This window comes from Mauremys reevesii, linkage group 26 (assembly GCF_016161935.1).
Source record: "Mauremys reevesii isolate NIE-2019 linkage group 26, ASM1616193v1, whole genome shotgun sequence".
NCBI lineage: Eukaryota > Metazoa > Chordata > Testudines > Geoemydidae > Mauremys > Mauremys reevesii.
In genome coordinates, this window is record NC_052648.1 from 8,733,730 (window position 1) to 8,760,594 (window position 26,865).

Genomic DNA, 26,865 nt, shown 5'->3' on the forward strand with positions numbered 1-26,865 from the left:
CGTAGGGCCATGGCCATCGGAATCGCTATGTGGAGGAGACTGATGTGCAACTGAAAGCAAAATCGCACAAGTGCTGGCCAGCAGCAAGTTGGAGAAGGGGTTTATACATTTAAAAAAAATAGACCTCTTCTTTTGGGCTGATGGCTGTGATGGACTATGGGGTGATGCTCACGTGCTAAGACGAAATATTGTATACGTTTGCACTATTTATCTCTTGCCACAAGCCATCGTAGAAACAGGAGCCTGTCTTAGAAAGTGCTATTCTTGGATTATTCTTTCCTTAAATAAAATGTTTCCAGAAGCTTTAAAGGACTTTGCATCTCTGAGACAGGGGGAAGGCAGGTTCCTTGATCTTACAGGAGTTGGAATGAGAAGATGACTAGATCTTGTACCAGGAAGGGCATTTACAGTGGGTGACTGCCAGGCTGCATCGTCCTCCGCTTCCATTCATTCCTCATTATTTCTATTCATGACATGCTAGGAGGGGAGAGAAAGACAGGGACATTTTAGAGGGCAAATTGTAAGAAAACTTATGCCTTGAAAGCCAAATAGCTAAGCATCCCAAAGAATATGGATACGCGGGAGTTTAACCCTCCATAAAATTCTGCATGCCAAATACGTGTCAGGCCACCTCATGAAGGCATTCCTTTCCCAAAACTCCTATTCACTTCAGTGGGCATTTTGCCTGAATAAGGACTGAGGGTCCAAAACTGGAAAGTTTTATGTGCCCCAAAGTAGTGCTTATTCCTGCCTGAAGTCCATTGATGGCTATGGTCTACTCATATGAGTAAGAGCGGCAGGGTCACATTTAATGCGGCCCTTAAGAACGCTAGGTATTTACTACACTGTGATCTATAGGTTCCTTATGTGCTGTACATTACAGCTGTTCCACTTTTTAAACGTTATGCGTGTTGTCCAGTAGACCTTTAGGGGGTTGATGTTTGTTTCCTTCCACCAGTTGTATGATCCTTGATGTTAATGAACATTTCTAACTGGTTACAGTAACTTCTGATGGCCAGTACTTAAACATCATCAATGCAGGCCACTGCTTGGGGACCGCTGACTGGCCCAGCCTCGGTCTCTGGTAGCAGGGCAGGAGACGATAAAAAGTTCCCTGGCTCATCACTTTTTGCATCTCATAATACATACTTTCCTGCAGCGTGAGATCATTCGAAGCCCAGTGTCTCCATCCAGCAGCTCAAGGACTCGCTAACACTACACCCCGTCCAACCCTTCCTAATGGGTCACGTGTTTCTCTGCTATTAAACTCCGTCAGCAAGATGCTTGTGTCTCCCGCAGGTGTTTCTGTGCTTGGGGATAGTGGGAGCATTAAGGAATGCCAGTCAGGGCGTGTCTACACTGTAGCACTTCAGTGCAAACACTTGTTACAGCGATGGGAGGGGTTCTCCCACCGTCGTCGTGAATCCACCTGCCCCCGAGGCGGTTGCTAGGCTGACAGAAGAACTCTCCCGGTGACCTAGCACTGTCTACACTGGGGGTTAGGTCGGCTTAACTACATCGCTCAGGGGCGTGGACTTCTCACATCCCTGGGCGACATAGCTGGGTCTACTTTTGAGTGTAGACCTGGTCCTAGTCATGCTTGATGAACATCAGCTTAATCCCAAGAGGACAGCTCTGCTAATTCAGATAGACCCAGACCAGAGCCAAGATCTTTGTATTCCAACGAATGGCGTAATTAAGGGCAACGAAAACATTGGCAGGGATTTTAAACCTTGTCCTTCAGGGATTAAGCCAATCTCTAACCATTACACTCCGGGTGAGCCTTATGCGGAGGGCAGATTAGCCCACAGTGTCTGCAGCAGGGTTCTTGCACCTTCCTGGAAAGCATTTGGCACTGGCCACCATCAGAGACAGGACACTGGGCTAGATGGACCTGGGATCAGATCCAATCTGGGAACTCCTATGTCCCTATAAGTAATATAGTTGCAGCATTTGCTGGTAGGAATGTCAAGAAGTGTCACTGCATGGCGGAAAGAATGAAAACAAATTTTAAATTCTGAATTAGAAATAGGTTTCATTCCAACCTGGTTTCCTGATCCTCCCTCGGCGGCAGCGCAGGCCTGCTTGGGAGAGAAACATTGCAGTGAATACGCAAATCTGCACTACACACCTGTCATCCTCAGCTAACGGTCCTAGAGTCTCATGGGGTTCTTTGGAGTGACACGGGCAGCTCCGGTGGAGTCACCCAGGTTTGATCTTACCCTGGGGAGGGACTAGCAGGAAGACCCACCTTCCTCTTCAGGAGTAGAAAGGAAAGACTCTGTGTTTAAATAGAGTCGGAGCCCAAGCTGTCAACTAATCATGGCATGAGGTCGTGACACTGCGGTCTGACATTTGTCATTGCTTTGCGATGATGCTGGAGGGTCATATTCTGTTTCTAGCTCTACCCAGGAGTTCCAAGGAGATGCCCAGCTTTACCTGGCAGCAGAATTTGGCCCTGTCCTTTGCAGTGACGCAACCTCAGAGACAAACATTGCTACACAGGGTCAGGAGACCACTCCGTGTGACACTGTGGTTCTCTGGCTCCATTCCCTGACCACAGTGTGCTTCCAGCTCTTTGAAGTTGAAGAGCACTGCCAGGAATCCATTCAGACAGGTGAAAACCAATAACGGAGCAAGATCAAGCTGATCTATGTATTCTTTATATAGTCACAGATGTAAATATTTCTCTGTAAATATTTCAATCTCTAGAACGGGAGTTGGGCTCATCCGAGTTGGGACCCGGGGGAGGTGCTACAGTGAGGCCTGGTGCTAGGCTTAGAGAATTCGCTAACTTGGACAATTCCAAAATGCCTGGGAATCACCCAGCTGTGTTTTAAGGTCATTCCCCAAAGGGCCATCTGATAGTTTCAGGGGGTGGCACTTCAGAGAGCTGCCCGTCAGCTGCACCCCTCTGCAAATTTCTGTTTCCAGAAGATTGTTGCTACGTTTATGTCTATAAAGATGTTGACCTACACCCGTGGGTGGGGTTTTTCCTGGTGTAAATGGGAGGGAGAAACTGGCAAAGGCAAAGTCTCAGGCTGATGTAAGGAATTAAATCTTACCCCAAATGGGGGCAGAACGGCTATGATGCAATAAAGGTCTATAAAGTTCTCCCTTTATTCATTGCCTTTGGGCTAAGAGCAAGGTAGAATCAATTTCCCTGCAGGGACAGCATGGATTCCAAAAGTCTCTCGTTTCCTTTCTCACTAAATCTTCTTAGGATTGCCAGGTGGCCGGGTTTCAACTGGATGGTCCAATTGCAGACACCAAAAGTCTGGTTACCGCTTGGGGAGGGAGGAGGCACCAGATCATTAACCCATGCTAGTCCCTGCTCGGCCAGGACCGCCTCCTACCTGCATCTCATGGGCAGGCAGGATCTGTGTCAGGGGCTGCAGCTCCTGACCCGGCCCCAGAGCAGAGGGAGGCCAGCTGGTGGGGGGAGGGAGGTGGAGAGGATCCAGTGATGAGGAAGGGGGAGAGCAGTGAGTGACAGGGGAGGGGTGGAGAGGAGAGAGCAGGGGCGGGGCCTCATAGGAAGAGGCGGAGCAGCGGGTGGGGGGGGGGGAGGGGAGAGGTTCTGACACTCCTGCTTTAGGGTCCAGTTTTCAGAAATTAGAAAGTTGGCAACCCCAAATCTTCTCTTGGTTCCCAAGCACAACACTCTCTGCCCCTGGTTTCCCATCCTTTGATATGCGAGTCCCCGGGTGAGTCCCAGGATTATCCAGGCCAGAGCTTCAGGGCTTCAGTGACTCAGGAGGGATTTGCATTGTAACATGCTGTCTTTTCACTGTGGCCCATGAATACACAGTTGAGCAATCACATGCATTGGGGTGTGGGGTTTGATGGCAGCAACTGACTTTGTGAGCTGCTACACAATAGGATTGTTGGTTATACTAAGAGCAGACTGGTCTTTAGTAGGGTTAGAATCTTCTTGAAGTATGCACCAGCTAAGTCCCACGGCCAAGTCTGTTCCCTTCCTTTTCTTTCTGGAGATCTTGCTGATTTGCTAGCTAGATTTTCCCCGCTAGCTTTTATCACAATATTTTCAACCACTTACACCATCTTTTCAATGGAACAGAACTGAGAACAATGAACAAGGCAGGAGCTGAGGTGCAGCTATTGCATGCAGCTTGCCGACAAGTGCAGGGTATTTACCTTTCTTTCTCTGCCATGTCTTGTTTCTCCTCTGCCCTGTAACGATAAAACGTATTTAAAATCTACCGACTGGGAGCAGCCAATGTGAAAGGGACGCACTGGATTCTCCAGCACATGCAGCTTCTAAATCAAGACTGGACATCTTTCTGAACGAGATGCCGTGTCTCCACCTAATGTGATTTGGCCTGATGCAGAAGTTAATAAGAGGGGTTCTTCGACCAGTGTTATGTCGGAGATCAAGCTAGATGATCGTAGTGGTTCCTTCTGGCCTTAAATCTACAATTCTATTAAAATACCGAGATCCAGACCTTTCCATTTTCTCTCGCTTATTACAGATCAATTTCGCCTTTATGGTAGGGTATCGTGTTCTGAAGATGTACAGCGCTGTGTACCTCTATTGCTCATTATGGTCCTGATCTTGCAGCTGTTACTCGAGTGAGTCACCTTGTCTCCCAGGACTAGCCCTTTGAGACTGCTGGCTGCTCTAATTTTACATTCGTGGCAGTTTTTGAGCGTTAGAGATTCTTGCGGTTTTTTTTTGTTTGATCAGCTCAAGCAATTTAAAGGAATACCACACTGATTACTTCTAATAACTTGAGGCTAGAACAGGCAAGGATTCTGGAACAAGCTTAAATGCTCAGTTTGTGGAGTACGTACATAAGCAATACTAAAGACAAACCCACAGTAACTGTCTCCAGTTTGTGAGGGACCCCATGGAGTCAGTCTCTAGGAAACAGATAAATGCATGGAGGTAAAATCCATTAATGACTATTAGCCAGGATGGGTAAGGAATGGTGGCCCTAGCCTCCATTTCTCAGAGGGTGGAGATGGATGGCAGGAGAGAGATCACTTGATCATTACCTGTTAGGTTTACTCCCTCTGGGGCACTTGGCATTGGCCACTGTCGGTAGACAGGATACTGGGCTGGATGGACCTTTGGTCTGACCCAGTATGGCCATTCTTATGTTCTTATGTTCTAACCTAAATGAACCCAAAGTTATGGAGACAGATATGAGTCAAGGAGGCCAGCAGAGTATCAGAAACCTGGAAAAATCTCTGACCGGATGGGTTCAGGCGTTTGGTCACAAGCTGAGGTGGTTCAAAAGTTTTGGATTTTTTTTAAAAGCCATTTTAAACAATCAAACACAGCAAGCAGCAAATATTTGGCCACACACTTCTGAAACCCCAAACCATGTTCAGGTTTTGGCAGACTATTTTCAGCCTTTCAGTTAAAAAAAAACCACAACACATTTTGAAGGAAAGCAGACATTCTCCGTGGTTTTTTGTTCTGCTTTTTAAAAACCCCTAGTTTTCAATCCAAAACCAGTTTTGACGGAAAAGATTTGTCCAACCCTTTTAATGAGCTTTAGTGCCTTTTAGCACTAGCTGAGGCTGAGAGCCCAGTGATACCTTGTAAAAGTGACTTGAAAAGAAGTTTTCTCAAAACTGGGTTTGGGCTGAGATGCGGAAGGGTTTTAAATGTTTATTTTCCCCAGGGCCGCCCTTCCAGCTAGACTGCGAACCACTGATAACTTCTCTCTGAGTACAGGTTTCCAATCAGTTGTGCATCAGCCCTATAGTAGGGTGGTCTAGGTTATATTTCTCTCATTTGTTTATGAGATGATCATGTGCAGGGCTGTCACTCGCTATTCTGGGGCCCCCGCAGCCCCCGCTGCGTGTGTGGGGTCCCAGGCCTCTGCAGCAGGGAGTGGGGGGGCTGTCCTCAGGCCTCCGCGGGGAGAGGGGCGGGCTTCAGGCCTCTGTGTGGGGGGGCTGGCTTGGGGGGCAAGGAGGAACCACTCACCAGCAGCGCAGCTGGGGCCGGGTCCGCACTTCCCGCCGCCGCTGAATGCAGGCCCGGCCATGCTGCAGAGCTCAGGGGAGTGGGGCTGGAGCTGGGACAGAGCAGGGGCGGGGGCCCTGGGGAAGAGGCAGAGCAGGGGCTGGAGCAGCACGCAGCTGTGCAGGGCACCAGGAAATGTGGTGCCCCAAATTGCCCGGTGCGCGATGCAGCTGCGTACTTTGCGTATGGGTAAGGACGGCTCTGCTCACATGGATACAGTTACCCACTGGGCGTATTTTGCATGCCAGAGCTTTCTCCTGCGTAAGAGTTTGCAAGTGCGGGGCATCATTCTGACGCAGGTTGTCGTGCTTTTGGTCTGGAATGGTCACCATGGCCGGGCCTGTGGCAAGAGTTCCTCCGCCCAGGTTGTTAATATTTAGGGCAACCAGATGTCCCGATTTTCTAGGGACAGTCCCGATTTTGGGGTCTTTTTCTTATCCAGGCTCCTATTACCCTCCACCCCCTGTCCTGATTTTTCACACTTGCTGTCTGGTCACCCTATTAACATTTGATTTGTTCTGTCTATGGTAGTGAGTCCCAGGCATGATGAGGCATTTTGTTGTAATAAACCTCACCAGAGGCATGCTAGCTTGGCTTCCTTCTCTTATCCCCCTCTGCTTTTAGCACAGGGTACTGTAATGTAATGTATGCCATTGGCATTAGTTGTGGCAATAGATCCTAATTCAGGATTATTTTTTTATCAGATGGGGTGGCTTAAAACATGGAAATAAAACAAATTAGGATATAATGGGCCCAATTCTCATTTATAGTAAGGCCCGTTTACCCCTGTCTGGCCTTAATGAGAGCGTAAATTACATTTCCTGCCACTTTACAGCACTGTGGTGAGGCAAAACAGCCTTAAAGAGGCTTTAGAACTTGTGTGGACGGGAAGTGGTTCCTGATTAACTCCAGAATAAGAGCGTCCACACACGGAATTAGGCAGGGACAGTTAAGCAGGAACAACTCCTTGTGTAGACAAGCCCGTTTTGCCTAACCGAGACTCGGGCTCAGGAGTTCCACTGCAGGTTTATTCTGGGGGACTGTTTTTGTGCAGTGTTGAGGTGTTAGCTGGGGGACAGGTTCTTCCTCTGGATGGAAGGTGAGGGTTGAAATTACCACAGGGGGCATCTTCACTAGGGAAAACGTACGTTGTTAACTCAAGTTAGCTAACCAGAGGTAAAATCCTAGTGGGGACTAGGCAGTTGGCAGGTTTCACACAAGTTAACAGGTTGAGTTCAAACCTATGGGGAAGCCTGGGGTTTGCATCGTGTGAATGATATATCAGGAAAAGTCAAATACAGACCAAATGGGTTGCTTGGGTTATGAGGAACACACAGTTTACTGGCTGTAACTCCCATAGGAGAAATCTTTAGGACAAGAGGAGCCCCGTTCCCCCCAAAGTTGATTTTTTTTTACCTTTCTCTCCTGGCTTTGATTCTCTCTTCTTCGTACCTGCAACGAACAAGAGAGATTTCCTTAAATGTCGCCGCCAGGAAAGCGCAGGGCTCACTCGAAAGGCGAAAGAGCCTGGGGCAAGCAGTGGCTCCAGATTACACCGAATTAATGTGTTCTCGCTCTTGCATTTCCTGCTTGAGGCACAGAGCGGGTAGGACTTGCCCAAGGCCAAGCAATGAGTTGAGCTGGGACTAGACGACAGCCAGGCCTCCTGAGCGGGACCATCCTTCCTCTCTGAAGCACGGGGAAAAGGTGCACATGGTGAGGCGCTAATGGACTGCGGCCCCCAGAGTTGCCAGGTTTTCAAGTAAGAGGTCCCTGCGATACTCACTGTAGGAGGCAGTCAGGAATCTGGACGTGCTCCATGGGGATAATCTGCTCCAGTTCTTCCAGACTGTGAACGTACTGGATCTTGTTGATAAACTTCACACTGACAGAGGGAGAGAACATGCACCCTTGAAGAGCTTATTCTGACTTTCCCCCGGCATAGAACAGTGACTGTGTGGGACATACAGCCAGATCCTATTGAAGTCTATGGGCGTTTTGCTGTTGATTTCAATGCAACTGGGATGTGACCCAAAACGAAGGCTTCCCTTTAGCCAGAGGCTGCGAACAGTTCAGACATCTAGAGTGGGGTTCTCCTGCTCCCAACTTTATTCCACCCTTTTGAGAGTAACTTTTGCTGGGAGAGGATGGCTGGGGGGCGAGTGCCTCTCCTATGAGTTGTTACACCAGTCTCTACACTGCCCCCTACTGGGAGAGGCTGGGGCTAAGGCATCTGGGACTTCTCAAAGAACCAGAGCTCTTGCACCGGGTCTGAGACTAACTCCTGGGGGGGAGAGAATTTGGTTTAGAGTCCTCCATGCTAGAGCACCCACCCGGCCCATGTCAGGAGCTGGCCCAGCCGTTCCTTTAGTTGTTATAAGAACTTGATAAAAATACCCCCCCCACACACCCCAGCACCATCGGGACACCTTTCCCCTCTCCCAGTGAGCAAATTTCCGGCCACAAAAACCCAGTCTCCATTTCTGGCTGCCTCAGTAGGGTATCAGGAACACAGGGCTTGCCAGGCTCAATCAGAGCGAAGGTCCATTGAGCTCAGTATCCTCTCTCTGACTGTGGCCAGTGCCAGGTGCTTCAGAGGAAGGGGGGAGAACCCTGCACTAGACCCAGGTGGGGTAATCTGCCCCTCGTGTAGCCCCCACCCTGCTCTCTAACATGTAGAGATTGGCACAAGGTCAAATTGCCTTTCCAAAACCCACTGGGATGCGGGAGAGTTCTTTGTTCACCTGATGAAGGGCCTGGATATAGCCAGCACTGTCCGGATGAACCACGAAGGGTGCACGATTATCAAAGCTTTCAGGTTTTTCCGGAGCCTGCGGAAAGGCCGGAGGTGAGAGGTTAGACGCAAAGGCCTTGCTGGGGGACTCCGTGGATTTCAGGGGTTTACTCCGGTGTCGGGGCAGAATTGGGCCCACAGGATCACATACGTTAGAGAAGGGGCAGACCTGCTAGGGCAGAGTCCCGCCGCCTTTAGCTGTGGTAGGAATGTTCCTACAGTGTATTCCTCAGCACTTCACCTACGCCTTGTTTGAGACACTCTGATGATAATAGGGCCCCCACCAGGGCCAGTGCAACCCATTAGGCGACCTAGGCAGTCGCCTAGGGCATGAGCATTTGGGGGCGGCATTTCGGGTCCTTCGGCGACGACCACGGCGGCCGGATCTTCGGCCACCCCGGTCGTCGTCGGCATTTAGGCGGAGGGACGTGGGGCGCAGGGCGCGGGGAGGGCCGCCTGCAGCAAGGGGGGGGGGGGCGGCACACAGGGGAACTGCCCCCCCCAGCTCACCTCTGCTCCGCCTCCTCCCCTGAGCCTGCCGCCCCCCTCTGCTTCTCTCCCAGCTTGCGGCGCCAAACAGCTGATTGGTGCCACAAGCCTGGGAGGCGGGAGAAGCGGCGCGGTGACGGCGTGCTCGGGGAGGAGGCGGAGCAGAGGTGAGCTGGGGCGGGGAGCTGCCGCACGGCTCCCCGGGCTGGGGAGAACTGCCACAGGGGGAGAGGGGGGTAGAGAGCTGCCACAGGGCTCGGGGGGGGGGCGCAAGGTGGAAGTTTCGCCTAGGCCACGAAACATCCTTGCACCCGCCCTGGCCCCCGCCATGTCCCTTGGAAGAGAAAATCTGTTCTAGTCCTAAAGCAGCAATGGGCTAGTCACCCGAAGGGTCTTAGGCTGGCAGTGCTCAGTGTCCTCTAACGTTTAGGTGCCTAGGAAATCGCTGGGATTCACAGAGCCCGAGGTCGGGGCCTGGGCTCCCTATACAATGAATGGGGAGAGCGAGGTGCCTCAGAATGGAAATCACAAAAGCCAGCGCTCCAGGAGGCTCCTTACCCAAGCTAGCTAGAGGGAGGTGTCCTGCCCTGCCCCTCTCATGGAGATAGGCTCCTTCCGCCTGGGATTCTAAACCACAAGCCAGTGGGGTGGGGTGGGGGGCTCCCTTATAACTTTGAACCCAGTGGGTAGCATACTCAGCTGAGATGTGGGAGACCCCTGTTTCCAGTGCCCCTTCACTGGAGGAGGAGAAGGAGGAGGGATCTGCCACCTCTCAGGTGAGCACAGATGCAGTTTGACTTCTATATTTGGAGTGGGGCGGTTCCAGTGAGGCAAACAGGGCTGTGTGTGGTGTGTGTGGGGGGATCACAAATACCGTGCCTGCCCCCAGGGGGCGCCATTTCAGATTGGGGGACACGACACACACAACTTTAACCGGGATTCCAGGGTCTACTTAGGCAACGGAAAACTTTAGTGTTTTTGTAGATAATAACTTAGAAGTATCTGACGGGAGCATTGTATCGAATTCCTATATCAAGAAAGAAAGTTAAATAAATATTAGACCCACTCAGCTCTAATACTAACATGGTCTGACATCTTGTGGCAAGTCACTTATGAGACACTGGTTAGGTTTAAAATGGTAATGTCTATTCTTACTGAGTTTCAGAGTAGCAGCCGTGTTAGTCTGTATCAGCAAAAACAGCGAGGAATCCTTGTGGCACCTTAGAGACTAACAAATGTATTTGGGCATAAGCTTTCGTGGACTAAAACCCACTTCATCAGATGCATGGAGTGGAAAAAAACCAGTAGGCAGGTATATATACAGAGTGCATAAAAAGATGGGAGTTGCCTTAGCAAGTGGGGGGGCAGTGCTAACGAGACAATTCAATTAAAGTGGAAGTGGGCTATTCTCAACAGTAGAATACCAAGGGAGGAACAATCACTTTTGTAGTGGTAATGAGGCCAATGTAAGCAGGGTGGCCCATTTCAAACAACTGAGAAGGTGTGAGTAACAGTAGGGGGAAATTACTTTTTATAGTGACCCATCAGATACTCGTACTAAAGTCAGAAGGGACCATCATGATCATCTAGTCTGACCTCCTACACCTCACAGGCCACAGAGCCTCTCCCACCCCTAATCTCTGGCTGAGTTACTGAAGTCCTCAAATCATGGTTTAAAGACTTCAAGGTGCAGAGAATTAACCACTGACGCTAGTTTAAACCTGCAAATGATCGGTGCCCCCGTGCTGCAGAGGGAGGTGAAAACTGCCCAGAATCTCTGCCAATCTGGCCTGGGGGGAAATTCCTTCCCAACCCCAAATATGGTGATCGGTTAGACCCTGAGCATGTGGGCGAGATGCACCAGGCAGATACCTGGAAAGAATTCTCTGTAGTAACTCAGAGCCTCCCTCTCTAGTGTCCCATCTCTGGCTTTTGGGGGATTTTTGCTACTGGCCGTCACCGATGGGCCACACGCCATTGTAGGCCGTGCCTTCATCCCATCCCCTCCGTAAACTTGTCAAGCTCAGGCTTGAAGCCAGGTAGGTTTTTTGCCCCCACTGCCCCTCTTGGGAGGCTGCTCCAGAACTTCACTCCTCTGATGGTTAGAAACCGTCGCCTAATTTCGAGCCTAAACTTGTTGATGACCAGTTTATATGTATTTGTTCTGGGGTCCACAACGTGGGGCAGGCTGGCTTTCCCAGTGCATCGCTTTGAAAGAGTCCCTGGTGCCTCCTGGGAGTGTGGAATGATACCAGGTGAGAAACAATCCTGCTGACTTTGTCCCCTTTTTGCTCAGCGGGATGGATCCATGCCCCCGGGACTTGTCGTGCTCAGCAGTGTGTCTGCTGCTGCTTCATCTGCACTTTAAGTCCCACCCCCTAGAGGTGGCGTCTCAGTCCTCTGTATGCATCCAGTCCTAACATACCTTACGTGGGCGCCGAAGAGCCAAAATCAGCGTTCAGCTTTGGGGCGGAGTCTCATTTACACTAAGGTTCCTTTGTATTGTTTTGGTGGTGCCTTAAGCTGGGTGTATAGTGCAGCGGACAATCATGGAAATAACCTGCCCACAGAGGGCGTTCCTCACCTTCTGTCTATCATCTGGTAGCATTTCTTCAGCCAGCCCAGGCCCGGCATCCTCCGACGTGGTGTGGCTCCATTCAGGTACACGATCATGTAGTCCTCGGCCACCAGCAGCTCCAAGCTACTGATCACGTACCTATCGGGTGGGAATCCAAAGCAGCAATGGAGTGGGATTGCAGGGATTGAAGCTTCAATACATACAGCGGGGTTTCTGTGTTTATTTGTATATACCCTCTCTCCCAGCCCCACCAGGCTGATCATTTTCCAATCTATTCTGACTCTGTATTGTGACCCAGGTCGCTGTATTTGGCCACAAGAAGGTTCAAAGGAACATTGTAACTGAAAATCTGACCCATCTATCCTTGTGGGTTTTGAGACTTGGAGAAGATGTTTCAAATCCACCATGAGGCACCTTTGCAGGAGCCATGGAGGAGTGTGCTTAGGTGGGGCCTAGAGATCAGGAACGGTGGTCCATATGTTTATGTCCATAAGTTCCTTTGCACAGCAGTAGCCTCAGATGGATAATTTCTACTCTGGGCATGCATTTATTGCTGGCCAACATACGGGCGCACCTTAATGCTATATATGAAGCCGCTTTGAAGTATCTGTGTTGGGTCAGAATTTGGACCATTGGGCATGTAGGAAGACACTGTGGACATCAGGTCATCCAGTAGTATTCAGCCAGATACACAGCAGCACCCTGTACAACTGGCATGGATTCCACCTTGCCTCGTTTCCCAGTTGAGGTGCTCCATGTAAAGTCCCAGTGAGTGGCACAGATACTGAGGTTACCCAGGGACCTGGGACACTTCCTGCCTCCCCTCCATCATGCAGCTTGGCATAGTAACTTACAAGAAGAGGTTCTCCATGATGTAATGGTAGTCAGCTAGATTGCTGTCTGGGAGATAGCAGGCAGCAAAGACAATGATAGCATTGAGACCTTCTCCGTAGTACCCTAATAGAGAAAGAGACGGACAGCATGGCCACTTGAGTGAGACAGAGGCAGGAGGTCAAAACGGAAAACAACAAAGGGCTTCTGCAGCCAGGCCTGTGCTTATGCTGTGTTGTGGGACACCACCCCATCCACAGAGAGGTGTCCTGACCCTGCACAGAACTCCCACTGAGCTCCATGCAGGAGGAACTAGGCAGGATCACGGCCCGGGAGAGATGAAACGCAACATTCGCTTTGTTGTATTCGTTTATAAAGCTCCTGTTGCTGTAGCAGCTCAGGGCTTCTTTGTGAATAACCACGGCTTGCAGAGTGCCACAAAGCTGTGCAGATGAGGATTTTGGCAAATTCCCTAGGGAATTGAGTTCCAGAGGTAGAGGCCATTGACTGAGAGAGCCCAACTTATGAGCCAGTCCAGGAAAATTTTACCCAGGGGATGAACAGCAACAGCCTCCCAGTTGATCTTAACGTGCTCTGTCAGGCCCCATATTCGGAATGGTCAACTCATTGTTCAGTCTTTGGATATAGACCCGTCTTTGTATTTGGGGGAAATATGGTCTGATGACAAAGCACAGGACAAGGAACGCTATTCCTGGTTGTACCATTGACTCATTGCTAGCCACGAATTTTCAAAAGCGGCCATGACGTCTGGTGCCTTAGTATTTGGGTATCCAACCTGAGACACCAGGGTCTGGTTTTCAGAGCTGCTTAGATCCTGCAGCTGCAGAGGACTTCAGTGTAAGTTGAAGGTGTCCTGCACCTCTGAGAAGGACCAGACCCGAGATCTCTTGCTGCCGTCAGTTCCTGTATGTTTTCTATTATGTAGCTAGGTGACATACAGAGCTGGGTAGAAAATGGTTTTCCCATCCCTGGAAGATTTTTGATATTTTATCCTGTCCTAGGATGAAAAATCAAAATCTTGAAAATTTTTGCAAATGAAAAATCAACAAGACCTCCAGTTCAGGTCAATCAAAACATTTGGTTTCGACCTTTTAAAAATTTGTTTTACATGAACTACGAATTAACTTAATTTTTGAAACAAATAGTCGTTTTGGACCAAACGAGGGAAACTTTTTGCTTTGAAAAGGTCAAAACAGGATGGTTTGACAATTTCAAAACTTTTTTTCCCCAAACATTTTTCCAAACAGGCAGTGCATTGAAACGGGCCCTTTCCTGCAACGTGTCATCGGAAAAAAGTTTAATCAAAATAATCCCAACCAGCTTTAGTGACATGAATGTTGCCGTGCTGAGTGGGATAGCTACCGTGTACGATGTGGGGAACCGGCTCTCCTTACTGATGGCCAAGACAACCAGTTGCTCATGGGCGGCGGGTATCAAAGGCCGGGGGAGGCTGTGTGGCCGTGTGTGGCCCTGCCCACCCTACCCCCGCAGGCTCCCTCCTGCTTCCCAGAGCTCTGCAGCTCTGGGGGCCGGCCTGTGGCCAGGGACTCCAGGCAGCTGGAGGCGATGCACACGCTTGCCTGCCCGCCCAGCACTCCGGGGTTGGGGGCTCTGGGCTCCTGCAGGGGAAGGGGGAGAGGAAGGGTGGGGCCTCGGCCACAAGGGTCAGGCCAGAGCTAGCCTCCCTGAGCCTGTGGTTCACCCGCCGCCCATGCGGTTGCTACATCTCTTCCAGCCCTACCATCCCAAGAAGCAACATTTTATAAGGAAGGCCGACAGGCCAGTGCATTTCTGAGGCACCGTGGTCTTCCTTAACCTCACCTCCATGTGTCACCACTTTCATGTAGGGTTTGATCATCTGCAGATCAATGCGGTGTTCCTGCTCCCCAATGATAACCGTCCTCCACAGTCTCCCATTGGTAGCGCTGCCGTCCTCCACCACCCCGTCCCCAAAGAGGTCGGCGCTGTTCCCGGGCATGTTCTTGGCTGTGGCCACAGGTGTATCATCTGGAAGAAGGAAAGTGAAAGCTCTGGTGAGCTTCTTCTTGAGACTGGACAGAAGTCTAAGGTGCTTATCTAGGCTGCGCTGTAACAAAGGGCTGGTCAGGGGACAGGGAGGGGTAGCTCAGTGGTTTGAGCATTGGCCTGCTAAACCCAGGGTTGTGAGTTCAATCCTTGAGGGGGCCACTTAGGGAACTGGGGTAGAAATTTGTCTGGGGATTGGTCCTGCTTTGAGCAGGGAGTTGGATTAGATGATCTCCTGAGGTCCCTTCCAACCCTGAGATTCTATGATTTACCCTGAAAACTTACATCGGCATAGCTGTGCCTCTCCAGGTGTGAAAAATCCCCCCCTCCCCATAGCAATGCAGTTCAGATGACATCCAGATTCAGAATGCATGCCTTAAGAATACAAGCTGGAGTCTCAGTGTGCTCTCCACGCAGGACAATAAGAGACCGCAACACCCACAAACTGAGAACCTGTCACCTCAGGATGGGATGCAGAGATAAAATTTCTAGACACCGTTAATGATGGCTAACTGAAGCAGCTAAGCCTGGAGCCCACAACGGGAGAGGCAATTCTTGCTTTAGTCCTAAGCGGTGCACAGGATCTGCTCCAAGAGGTGACCATAGCTGAACCGCTCAGTAATAGCGACGATGGTGTAATTCAGTTGAACATCCTGGTAGCTCCATTGACTTCACCAGAGCACTGACAATTGACTACAGCTGAGGCTGTGTCATACTGTCAGCCTTGAACGTACTCAGGGCAAACGATATACAACGGAGCTACGTGTCACAGCTGGGGAACAGCAGAGTCAAAAGAAAGAGAGCTGAAGTTAATCCAAGACCAGCCCCAAGTCCTAGCGAAATCCACCCCACGTTGGCCTTTTACCTTCCCATTCCAGTTCATTCCCGTTGCCCAGGAACTCCAGGGAGTCCGTCTCATCCGGGGTTTCGATGTCATCCACGTTGATGTCCAGGTCATCGGGCGTGTCCAGGAAGTCATCGGACAGGATGGAACCCTCACTTTGGTCCAGGGAAATGTTGATTTCAGGGGCTATGAGCGTCTTGCGCTTCCGATGAGCCCCGTTAAAGTTCAACGTGTTAGGGGGAGCTGCAAGGAAAGAGGAAAGTAAGCGTCGGCTTGTCCTGATCGTCCACCCTCGCAGCAAGACTTTGCTTTGCCCGATCCTTGCATCTGTGCAGCAGCCTTACACTCCTGTACAGTGAGTCGTTTATCCCCATTTTAAAGGGGGGGTAAACTGAGGCACATAAATGTTAAGCACGTGTCCGAGCCAAGAGAGTGAGTCAGTGGCAAGAGTCAGGAGTAGAAGGCAGGTGCCCTGACTCACAGCTCTCTGTTCTAACGAGGTCCCTGCACACTACAAAATACAGCTCTACTTTTGAAGTGCTCTCAAAGTCATTCCTCGCCGAGCCAGGCAGGTTACTGAGAATGAACTTCCTCTGGGTCCAGAGTCTCTGTTCAGTTAATAACACTTAGCATGAACATAGTGCTAACTAACTGATCTTCACGAGCCCCCACGAGACAGGTCAGAGTCATTATTACCATCTTACAGATGGGGAAACTGAGGCACGGAGGCCCTAGCTATACCAAGCAGGAAACTGTGGCTGAAAACTCTATTAAAATATAAATAACCATCGGAATAGACCAATTTGGGGCCTAATGATGCTAGAACCCGTCTTTGAGCCTAGTTAAGAGCCTGATAATTGTTTGCATGATTTGGTCTCTGGAACCCTTGCTATGGCTGGTCGGTGATGGTGGTTTGCTGACATCCCAGAGGAGGCAGCATGGGACAGTGAATTAAATATATGGCTGTGACGAAGGAATTCCTGAGTGCTCATTCTGGCTCTGCCACTGACTTCCAGGTAGGGCCTTAGCCCGGTCACTTGTTCTCTCAAGTCCTGGCTATGATGCTAAACACGCTTCTCTTATCTTAGGGGACGTCTACCCTCAATAGCCAACCACAACGACAGCTTCAGAGCTCAAAGTATGAGGGTGAACAGAACAACTTTTCCTTCACGGATAAACGAACCAGATAAAATAAAGTGACGGAACAAAGATGTTTGGGGCCACTAATGCAACCGTCTTTTTGTGCCGTGTTTGTGCAGCACCTAGCATAACGTATAGCACCCAGTCCTGGCCCAGGACCAGGCTCTGAGCTGCCCCAGCAATGCAAAGAATAGATATTAACGAGGATTGATCCTTAGGGTTCTTATTCTCTCCCTGTTAAACAAGTGCTAAATAATATTCTGGCTCCGTTCGTGGAGCGGGTGGAGCCGTTGTATCTGCTCTATTCTCCCGGAGTCCAGGTGCTCGGCAAAGCTCGATCAGATAATTGCGATGAGCGTTCCGGTCTGAACTCTGTTCTGAGCAAAGTGAAGGACGGCAGCAATTGCTCAGCTTCTCAATGAGCATCTGGCTTTTCAAACTCTTCCGACTGCTTTGCAGCAACTCACTGAGGCTGCAGGCCGGCTGCCAGCTGGAGGGAGGCCATGGGGCATCCCACTCAAGGAAGCTGAGAGCAATGGGACATAATTCGGAGGGGCTGAACACCCCCAATTCCAATAGGAGTCCATGGGAGTGCTCAGCACTGCGAAAATGCCCATTTCCCCCGCTTGTTGTGACTCTGCAACACACTCAAATGGCTCTTGGTTTCGTCCCCCAGGCAAGATTTTTTGCCGAGACTTGAAGGGAATTTGTTCTCTCTCTTCTCTAACCACGGCCTGCCGCCCACGGGGCTCAGCAAAATACCCTCTTCGAAGCCCAGCGAGGCAAGGCTGATACTTACAGGATGTGTTCTCATCTGCGGGGCTGCCCAGGGAGTCCATTCCTGTCTCTTCTGGGAGGGGTCTGCAAGCCAGCCAGAGCAAAGGGTCCAGGAGGCAAAGAGAGCACAATTAGCAGGAGATGCCACTATTAAAGTCCGTTCATCCCAGCTCCCTGGCTTCATAATGACTATCTTTAAGTATATTGGGCCCATCGTATTTATCAAAGTCAAGGTACAACATCATTTAAAAATCCATCAGGAAGACATTCCCCACCCTAATACCAAATAGGACAGGACCAGTTATCCCCAAGTCAATGCTTCCTCCCGCCCAACTCCCTAGCAAAAGAGATCAATTCCCAACGGATGCAAAGGAGTAGAGGGGAAAATGGGTTGTAGGTGCAAAAAGCTCTGGAGCAAGCCACAAGAAGAGACCAGCCAAAGAAGATAGGATCTGCCATGTATCCAGAATAAGCAGGCAGTGAAGGACCCCAGGGAAGAGAGTCTCTGGATTGAGAAAGATCGAGTCCGAAACTGGTTCATCTAAGGATGGAGAACAATAGCTCTATCTTGGCCAACTCTAACTGCCGGGCAGGGACGTAGGGTCAGAAGAGGCCTTCAGCTCGGAGGATGAGGAGCTTTAGAAGCTAATACTTGATCCTGAGCTACGAAGCTGTTGCTCAGTTGGCTTCGCATCCCTGACCTTGTACGCATGGGCAGACGGTGCCACCCACAACGGAGTGAGAGATCGATAGCGTTGTTGCTGCACTGGAGAGCATTTCAACCAGACGCAATAGTTGAGTTGGGTCCATCCCATCTGGAATAGACTGGGCACAACCTAATCAACTGCCATTTATTTTTATAGCATTTTGCATTCCAAGGTGCTTTAGGAACTATCTATATGAACACACATACTTACACACACACACACATCACATCACATCCCCACTGAAATGCAGCCAGTTCTGGGGTGCGAGGCAGCAGCCAGACACACTGCTGCCACTCAGCAAGGAGAGTGGACAGTTGAGCCAAGGGCAACAGGGCAAACTCTCTTTTACCCCCACAAAGTGCCAGAAGACGTCCTCACTCTCCCTTATTAAACTGCATGAAACCCACGTTCATGTCCTGTGAAGGCTGAAGGCTTGTGCCAAACCTATTTGAGTTTGTGGCACTGGGGAATCTATAGATTCCAAGTTTGATGTTTCAGCTACTAAATTACTGCCCCCCAGCAGCGTGTGAATTAACCCTGCGATGCACGTGAGGAACATACCTAGTAGGAAACCCTCATTCATCATCTACAGTGTCCGTCCATGTCACATCTATTAATGGAGGAGGCTCCTTCAGGAACTAAGGGCTGAGGAACGCTTAGCTCCTGCAGAAGGATTCTCTGAACTATTTGATGGCTGCTGTGTTAACCCTCCGCCGACAGCTCCCCTTTGCCAACCTTAAAGATGGGATGTTGACGGACAGGTGAGTCTAGGTGAACCTGGACGACCTGTTCCCTCCCCTGCTTGGTGGAGTCTTGTTTAGTCATTCTCACTATTGCAAGGTACCTTACACTCTTGTTTCCTTGGCCACCCAGATGAGGCTCCTCCATGAATCTAATAATAATAATGAATAATAAAGTATTCGCATAGGAGACCCAGTCATGGGGCAGGGCCCCATTGTGCTCGGCAAACACAGGACAAACAGATGGTCCAGGCCCCAAGGAGCTTCCAGTCGAAGTATAAGACAAGACACAGCAGAAGGAAACAGTGGGACCAGCATGGTAGGTTGTGGGCTTAGCGCCGCAGCAGCCGGGCTGTTGTCAACTTTTACGCATTGCAATGTGCGTTGACGTGTTCTCCTGGGTTCTCATTTGAAGTTTCTGGTTTGGATTTAACCCTTCCCCGGCTGTGTCCGCATGGCCCTGTGTGGGCCCCTTGACAGCCGCAAGGGGAAACGGACTAACGACAACGCCCCGCAGACGCCTTGGAGCTCAGCCACTCGATGGGCTGCACTCGCCGCTCAGAGCAGGTGGATTTGGCTGCTGCATTCACCCACCTTGGCCTTCCCTGAAGGAGCCTCCAACCTTCCTGTGTCCTGCCAAGAAGTGTAAAGTGCACAGACTCTGGGCACGTCAGCACCCACCCTGGGGCCTGACTTCATACTTCTGCCCAAGGAAGGTGGGGGAAAAATTTGGCCCGTGGCATAGGCGGCACTTTGCAATTTTTCTACCCACAACTCTGCGAGCCGCACCCCAGCCCTAATCTGCAACATACCCCAGTGACTGCCTTTTATTCGTTCTCTTCCAGGCACATGGGTGGTGGGTGGATCCACCTTCGGGGAGGCTAACCTGGCTCCGTCCCTTCTGCCTGCCCCTCCCCGCAGCCAGAGCCCCATGCCCCATATGCCCCCCATGCCTGGAGGAGCCCTGAGTTCCACCCCCTCGGCTGGAGGAGACCCGAGCCCCACCTGCTCAGAAGAATCCTGGGCCAGCTGCAGCCGTGCCATGTTGCCCCTCTCCAGACCCCAAGCTGCCCGGGGAAAAGGATCTGGAAGAAGCTTTTGCTATGCCCCAGACAGGTTCCGGGGCAGCTGAGGAGGCAGGATTTGCTACACAATCCAGAGAGATAACTGAGGAACCCAGGAAGCTGAATAGCACATACCACCTCCTCAGTCGCCCCCGAACCAGCCTGGGGTATAATAAATCAAAAACTCCCCCCAAAACCCCACAACCGGGGGTCTGGTGGCACAGCCTCCCCTGGCCTATTATACCTGCCACCCTTGTCAAGGCACCTTGCAGCTATTAACTAACGAACCCTTCCAGTATTATTGTGGCCTTTATATGGGTGGAGAAACCGATGCCGAGGTTCGGTGATTGGGGCAAAGGGAGTCCGTGGCCTTAAAACTCAGGAGAAGTTGGCACCTCCATGCTATGCTCTGGCTCAAGCCTCTCCCATTTCTATCCTGGACCTCCCTTGTGCAGAAACTGACGATCCCCCCCAAAAAAGCTGCAGTGGTTTTGTAATACCCACAAATAGGACCCTGGCACACTGTATCGTTTCCCTACTCAAGAATTTACAGCCATGTCTCGGGGAGCAAAAGGCCAGGGCGCTCGCTCACTGAGCAATACCGCAGCCCCGGGTCACAGCTCCAGAGGCAGCGTCTGACTTTCGGCTGGGCCGTAAACCTCCCTTGTCTGCAAGATGGTCGCTGCTAGCAGGAGGTTTCAGCCATGCCAACGTAACAGAAAGCTTTGCTTTCAGATGCAAGGGCCAGATTCTGCACTCAGTCACACGGGTGCAAGTCCTGCATCGTTTCAAGGAGGCCCGTGGATCTACCCGGGAGTAAATGAGATCAGATTCTGGCCCTCACTTTGCATATGTTAAGCAACACGTCTCGCCCACATCCACTTGTAGTCTGCCCAGCTGAGCTCCGTAGGCTCTCGCTGGCGCGTGAATGATGCCTGTTATTCTGACGTCCAGCACGCTGTGCAAAACGCCAGGCTGCGTTCCTTCTGCCTGGTGCCTAATTACCCGAACTAGAACTTGCGTTCCACTACCCAGGGCTTGCTAGGGGCTGCGGTGGGAAGATTTGCGAGTTCAGGGACGGAGCCCCCCCAGAACAGGCCAGTCTCAGAGCAACCCCGTGCAAGGGGGATAGGCTGCACATGCCTTACAAAACTAAGGCGATTGCCTTCTGCACTGACACGCCACCACAACCATCAAATGAAACTGTATAAATATTCAGAGGAAGGGATAATCCCCTTGCAGCCAGGTTGTTGGATATTAATGAGTGCACGAGTTCTGATTAAAGGCACATTGGCCCTGCCTCTAAATCCCAGCCCAGTGCCCGGCACACAAACTGGTAAGAAATAAGAATGTTTCTAGATCAGTGCAAAAGAGCCGACGGACGGACGGACACACACAGACGTGGACGGGGACACACACAGACACACACACACTGTCTCTCTCTCTCTCTCTTGCCCTGGTTGGTTCTGTGACTGGTCTGACCCTCTGATGCCTGACACAGTCGGGTAACGCACTGTCAAAAAAGCCATCTGGCTCGGGTGTATCAAAACACCCGCTGCCGTGGGGCTCAGGGGTTTATGACGCTGACGCGGGATTTCAGATCCTTTTCATCTAGCAATAGAATCTGTCTAAAAGTCAGAGGTGCGGGGTCTTCCTTACCTTTCCAAAGGATGCTTAGACAGCTGTCTCCCACTTCCTAGGGTAAGTCTGCCCTTGGATTTTCCTTCCCACACAGCTAGCTTAGGAATCTTTCCCTTTTCCAGAGTTTCCTGAATAAAGCAGCTTTTCTAAGGGTCACGGGCCACCATTTTGCTCCACACTGATCATCTGCTGGCCAGTTTCACCCTATGAGGCACCTGCTCTCAGGCGGCGAACAGCCTGCCCCTCTGCTGTGATTAGATGGATGCTAGCGACACAGTGAGCATGCTCCTGCATCCACCCTCTCGCATCACTACAGCATCACTGCAGGACCGGAGTCACACAAACAGCTGAGACATACCGGAGCTTAAACCTTCAGGGAGCTCTAGGGACGAGGGGGAGGAGTCTCTCCTTGCTGGTGCCACTTAGGGCATTCTCAGCCTGGGTGACAGAGCTCAGCCCAGTTGTGCAGCGGTGGGTACCACCCCTTTGCTACCAGGGAACAGGAAAGTCACCCCAGGACCCGGCTGGCTCTGGGGAACGTTCACATTCTGCCCTTGGCCAGGCGCTGAATTCACTTCACCCAGCGGGGATCTTTGTAGGGCCAGCCTGCACCTTCGGAGCCAGAGGGGCTGATGGCAGCTAAGCAAATACAGTTGCTCAGCACATCATCCAGCAGAGAGATATGGGCTCAGAGGCAAGCCGGAAGGGACAGTCTTTGTGATCTGAGTGGGAAAATACCTTTAAATAAATTCTCCAACGCCAGCTAAATTCTGCCAGTCCAGCAGGGGCTCCTGGGTCAAGTGACAGTTCTTGGTTAGGTTTGATTTACATTAAAGGTTAACCTCTTTCCCTGTTTAATCCCTATGCAGTAGGCTGGAGTGTGGTCTAGCGCTAGGCCAGGGGGGCCTGGTATTCAAGACACCTGGGCTCAGTTCACAACGCCGCCACTGATTTGCTGCGTGGCCTTGGGTACGTCACCTCAACTCCTTGTGCTTCCGTTTCCTATTCTGCAAAATGGGAATAAAGGCTATCGACCCTCCTTGAGACGGAGGGGGGGAACCCACGAGAAATGCTACGTTATTATGATAAGATAGCGAATTTGCTGCAACTGAAGAAAATGGGGCTTTGCGGCTCCTGCATAGACATAGCAGTGTGACCTAGTGGCTAGTGCACTGGACCGGGACTCAGGAGACGCGGGCCTGTTGGCCACTGTGTTTGTACAGCACCAAGCACAATGGGGGGCCTGGGGTGTGAGCTCAGTTGTGATCTTAGTTCCTCTAGATGCTTCTGGGGGAGTCACGACTGCTGTCCAGTCTTGCGGCAGATCCCCGGCTCAGGGCCAGCGTTGCCATTTTGCTCCTCCCTGGAATAAGCGAGGGCCGTTCCCATCTTCTAGCAACACAAAGGCCTGTCTGAGTCTCGTACTTGTGCTTGAGGGGGACGCCGAGTGAACAAAACCTAGCGGGGTACCGTGGGCTGCAGACAGAGGTGCTTGGATGAGCCCTGCAGCTGGGACTTGCATGAACAGAGCCAAGCGAATCATCCAACAACAAGGAGGACAGGAGACCTCTGACTACAGTGGTTGGCCTTGCCAAGGCACCAGACTTAACAGGCCGAATTACACAGCGGGCCCACTGTCCTACGAACACAGGGTGGCTGTAGCCCCGGCAGTGGCAATTCCGCTGCAGCTGGGAAGAGCGGCTCGCTGCTTGAAAGGCGTCCTCACAGCATTCAGGCAGCGCCGCTCCCCCCCATTCATCGGCGCCAGCTGCACGCCGTGTCCCGAGGGATACGCACGGGTGTAGCCAGGTGCTGGGTACAGGCTGAAGCCTGGAGCTGGGAGAGATGGGGTCTGTGCTAGGGGCCGGGGGCAAAAATTCAGATCGGGCGCGACTCGGAGTGGATGCAACTCTGTCTTTCTCTGCGTGGCTGGCTGACAGCCCGGTGGGGAAGCAGTTAGGACCTGATTATGCAACTCATAACGGCGTTGTGTAGCAGTTACTCACTAAAGTAGTTCCATTGACTACTGGGCTGCTCGCTTGAGTAAGTACTTGCAGAATTGCTTTCTTTCAGGAGCTACTCCCTGCATCTTAGACGAGAGAAGGAGGCATGTCCACCTGGCTAAGTATCACATGATCACCAGGCCTCTCACTCTGGTATCTGAGTGCCCAAGGAGGTGTGAGTGTGGTGCGAGGTTATTGCCATGCAAACATTTTAAAAAGGGCCGTGAGCCATCCTTGCAAAATCCCTGCTCTCTGAATGAGGGCTTGCCTGAGCTTTGTCAGACCCTGGTGTCCTATTGCTCCCCAGTACCATTTTCCCTGGCCTTTAGCTGCAGCGTTACCAGAACAGACCTGGGGAAGTCCTCGTCCTGCCACTCCTCCTTCACCTCCACGTTCTCCATCCGCAGCGTGGCTTCGGTGGTGCCCATCGCGCTCGGGGGGAGACTCTGGCCGCACTGGGTTTCACCTGCCGAGGGGCTCGGTCTGGAACAGGAGACACAGCTGGGTAACAAGCTGAATGCCGAGCGTCAAGCTACAGCCTTCAGGATCTGCAGCCCACTCTCAGGAGCGTGGGAGTCCAGGGTTTTGATTCTGGTCTGTTCCAACATCAGAAGCTATTTGGAAAATTTAGCTCCAGATGTGGGTCGGGGGTGAGGGTGAGTCTTCAGATCTGACGTGACTCTCTAGACTTTCTACATAAAACCCAGTGGCTTTATAAAAGCATGAGCTAGTGAGCCCCTGGGCATGGTGTTTTGGGGCTACTGACACCCCTGGATAAAAACAAATCAGCTGGTCCCGGAGCATAGGCTCCGTATAAAATGCGACCGCAGCAAACGGCCTATTGCTCACCCTTTGAGATGCTAGTTCTGAGCAGAGCCATTGCAGCGATCCGCAGGGACCCAACACGCTCCGTTCTGTGGCGTGCAGGCTCACCTTTCAGATTTTGATTCTGCCGTACTACTAATATTGACGTTAACCAACACGCTGGCCAATGGACATTCAATACGGGTTTAAAGGATAACAATACAAGATCACTTTCAGGTTATGTGGCAGTGACACCTGTTTCTGCGTTTCTGTCTCCTGTGGATGTTAATCTCTTCTGTTGCACAGAGGAATTTCTGGGCGATGTTCTGTATTGCCACCCCGCTAAATGCCCCCCCGCACTGAGAGAGGAAGAGAGGGGTCTATGAGGAGGGACTTCTGTGAGGAAGACTCTGGCTCTCCTTCGCTCAGGAGATACACGTGTTAGCCTTGTGCCATTCATCACTTGTCTGGGGTCCCATTTTTATAAAAACACCATATAGGGACATGTCTGCGTATGGGGCTTGGCTCTGCGCCCGCTTCCATGATGTAACTCCATTCACTTCAGTGCAGTCACTAGTGCAAGGGAAGGCCGAATCAGGACCAACAGGGCCAGGTTCTCATTTACATTCAGGCCTCTGGCAGTGCTAAGGGGTCTCAGAGTGACCGTGACTGTGGCTGACTCTCGCTTGGTGACCTCTTTACGCTGCCGGTCAAGGAGAATCATGCCCATCGGATCTAGGGCCTGACCCTATATTCCTTGCACACCTAAAGCTCGAAATGAAGTCAGCAGGAATTTAGGGCGTGCAAGGATTCAGGATCAGGACTGCATGTTGTCAGATCCTTTAGCAAGGCCCCATATACTCCTCTGTTCCCAATGATCTCAATAGCAGCTGAATTTAAAGGGAGCAGGAGCAGGCCCACTGTCAGAGCTGAATAACCGACCAGGGCTGCCCGGGGAGGGGTGGGGGCAAGTGGGGCAATTTGCCCCGGGTCCCACAGGGGCCCCCACAAGAATACAGTATTCTATAGTATTGCAACTCTTTTTTATGAAAGGGGCCCCCAAAATTGCTTTGCCCCAGGCCCCCTCAATCCACTGGGCAGCCCTGAGACCGACATGACACACCTGTACATAAGCGCGGTCAGCATGGAAGGCACATGCATGTTCAGGCTGAATCCAATGGATCCAATGTGCATGAGATGTCTGTGGATTTAGGGGTTGGCCAAATCGTAACGCATTCTTAATACAACAGGCCAGCTCCCAGCCTCAGTTACATCAGCGTCAAGCCTGAGTGACCCCACTAAAGCCAGTGTTGCTCCTCCGGCCCACTCGATGCTGTTTGTGAGAGCCAGTGCGGTTCTGAGGGCCTTTCTAAAGAGGGCCTCCATGATGATGGATAAGCAGGAGACGCGGTTCTGTCTGCCTGCTGCTTTAAGGTGGTAAAACTCGATGGATCACCGAGGAAATCCGGTGTTCGGATTTACTGTGGACATTGTCGGAGGTAGGAGCCAGCCCCGGGGGAGGCTGTCAGAGAGCTGTGTGGCGAAGGGTTACTGCGTTCTCCCCACCCTCCCTCCCTCTGTGCCGCGCTTCCTGCATTACATATTTGTCTTTATCCTGGTGCATTGCCGGATGCGCTGCCTGGGAAAGGAGCATATTGGTGCTGAGGGATGATTTCCTAGCATGTAGGAACCAGCCATGCCCCAGCGCTGATGCAGATCCCAGAGCACTAATCCCCCTTCCACAATCCCTTCAAAGCATGACGGAGGAAAAAACACCCCAGAAGCTGGACCCAGTGTCTCCATCATCAACCTTTTCCCCAGCAGAACGGATGGCGTCTTGTACTTACCCTCTGAGGGTCTCTTCTTGCTACTGACGAACAAAGAAGCTCTCTCCTGTATTCCAGTTGGGCATTCCTCCTTCTGTAGCAGGGGGCTCCTTAGGACGTCCAGGATTGGAATAAAAATACCGCTGGGCAAGGCTGTGGCAGCCGGGGAACGAGGAGCTGCATCAGCGCCGGCCTTCAGTGCGGGAGCTGGCAATTTGCTTTGGAAATGGATGGCAGTTATTTGTATTCTCTTAACACGGCCGGGGCCACCGCTGCCTGCCTCGGAGGTAGTCGATTATTTGCAGCTCACAGCTGGCTAAGCCCCTGCTCCCTTAAGACAGCTAATTGCAGTGCTTTTGTGTGCTGGGAAGGGAGGGACGGGAGTGTGGGGGGGGGGTGGAGAGCTAGCAGCATAAAGCACCCCCTTTTCAGTGCTGCGTCGCCTCTGATTGGATAGAGGACAGCAAATGTCTCCCCTGGCATCCTGAGCATCCTCAGCCCCTGGCAGGATGCGGCCCAGGAAGAGAAGGGAGGGGGAAGAGCTGTTTAATATAGAGCATCATTGGCTAAGGAAAGGCAT

At 51.4% G+C, this 26,865-nt stretch overlaps 1 protein-coding gene across 2 annotated transcripts; it reads right to left on the reverse strand.

Annotated features, from left to right (window-relative positions):
* Positions 1-164: 164 nt before the first annotated feature.
* On the reverse strand, positions 165-26,604 carry ATCAY (ATCAY kinesin light chain interacting caytaxin). Of its 2 annotated transcripts, none has more exons than XM_039515710.1 (13): positions 26,307-26,604; positions 24,007-24,138; positions 17,523-17,584; positions 15,605-15,826; positions 14,536-14,721; positions 12,717-12,819; positions 11,869-12,000; positions 8,746-8,832; positions 7,788-7,886; positions 7,418-7,453; positions 4,159-4,194; positions 2,046-2,081; positions 165-477 (listed from the first exon to the last, which is right to left on the reverse strand). In XM_039515710.1, the coding sequence occupies exons 2-13, from the start codon at positions 24,081-24,083 to the stop codon at positions 468-470; spliced, it is 1,086 nt and encodes a 361-aa protein (XP_039371644.1). In that variant the 5' UTR covers positions 24,084-24,138; positions 26,307-26,604; the 3' UTR covers positions 165-467. The 2 variants fall into 2 exon arrangements, with proteins under 2 accessions (XP_039371644.1, XP_039371643.1); XM_039515709.1 differs by having other exon boundaries at positions 2,046-2,084.
* Positions 26,605-26,865: the final 261 nt, after the last annotated feature.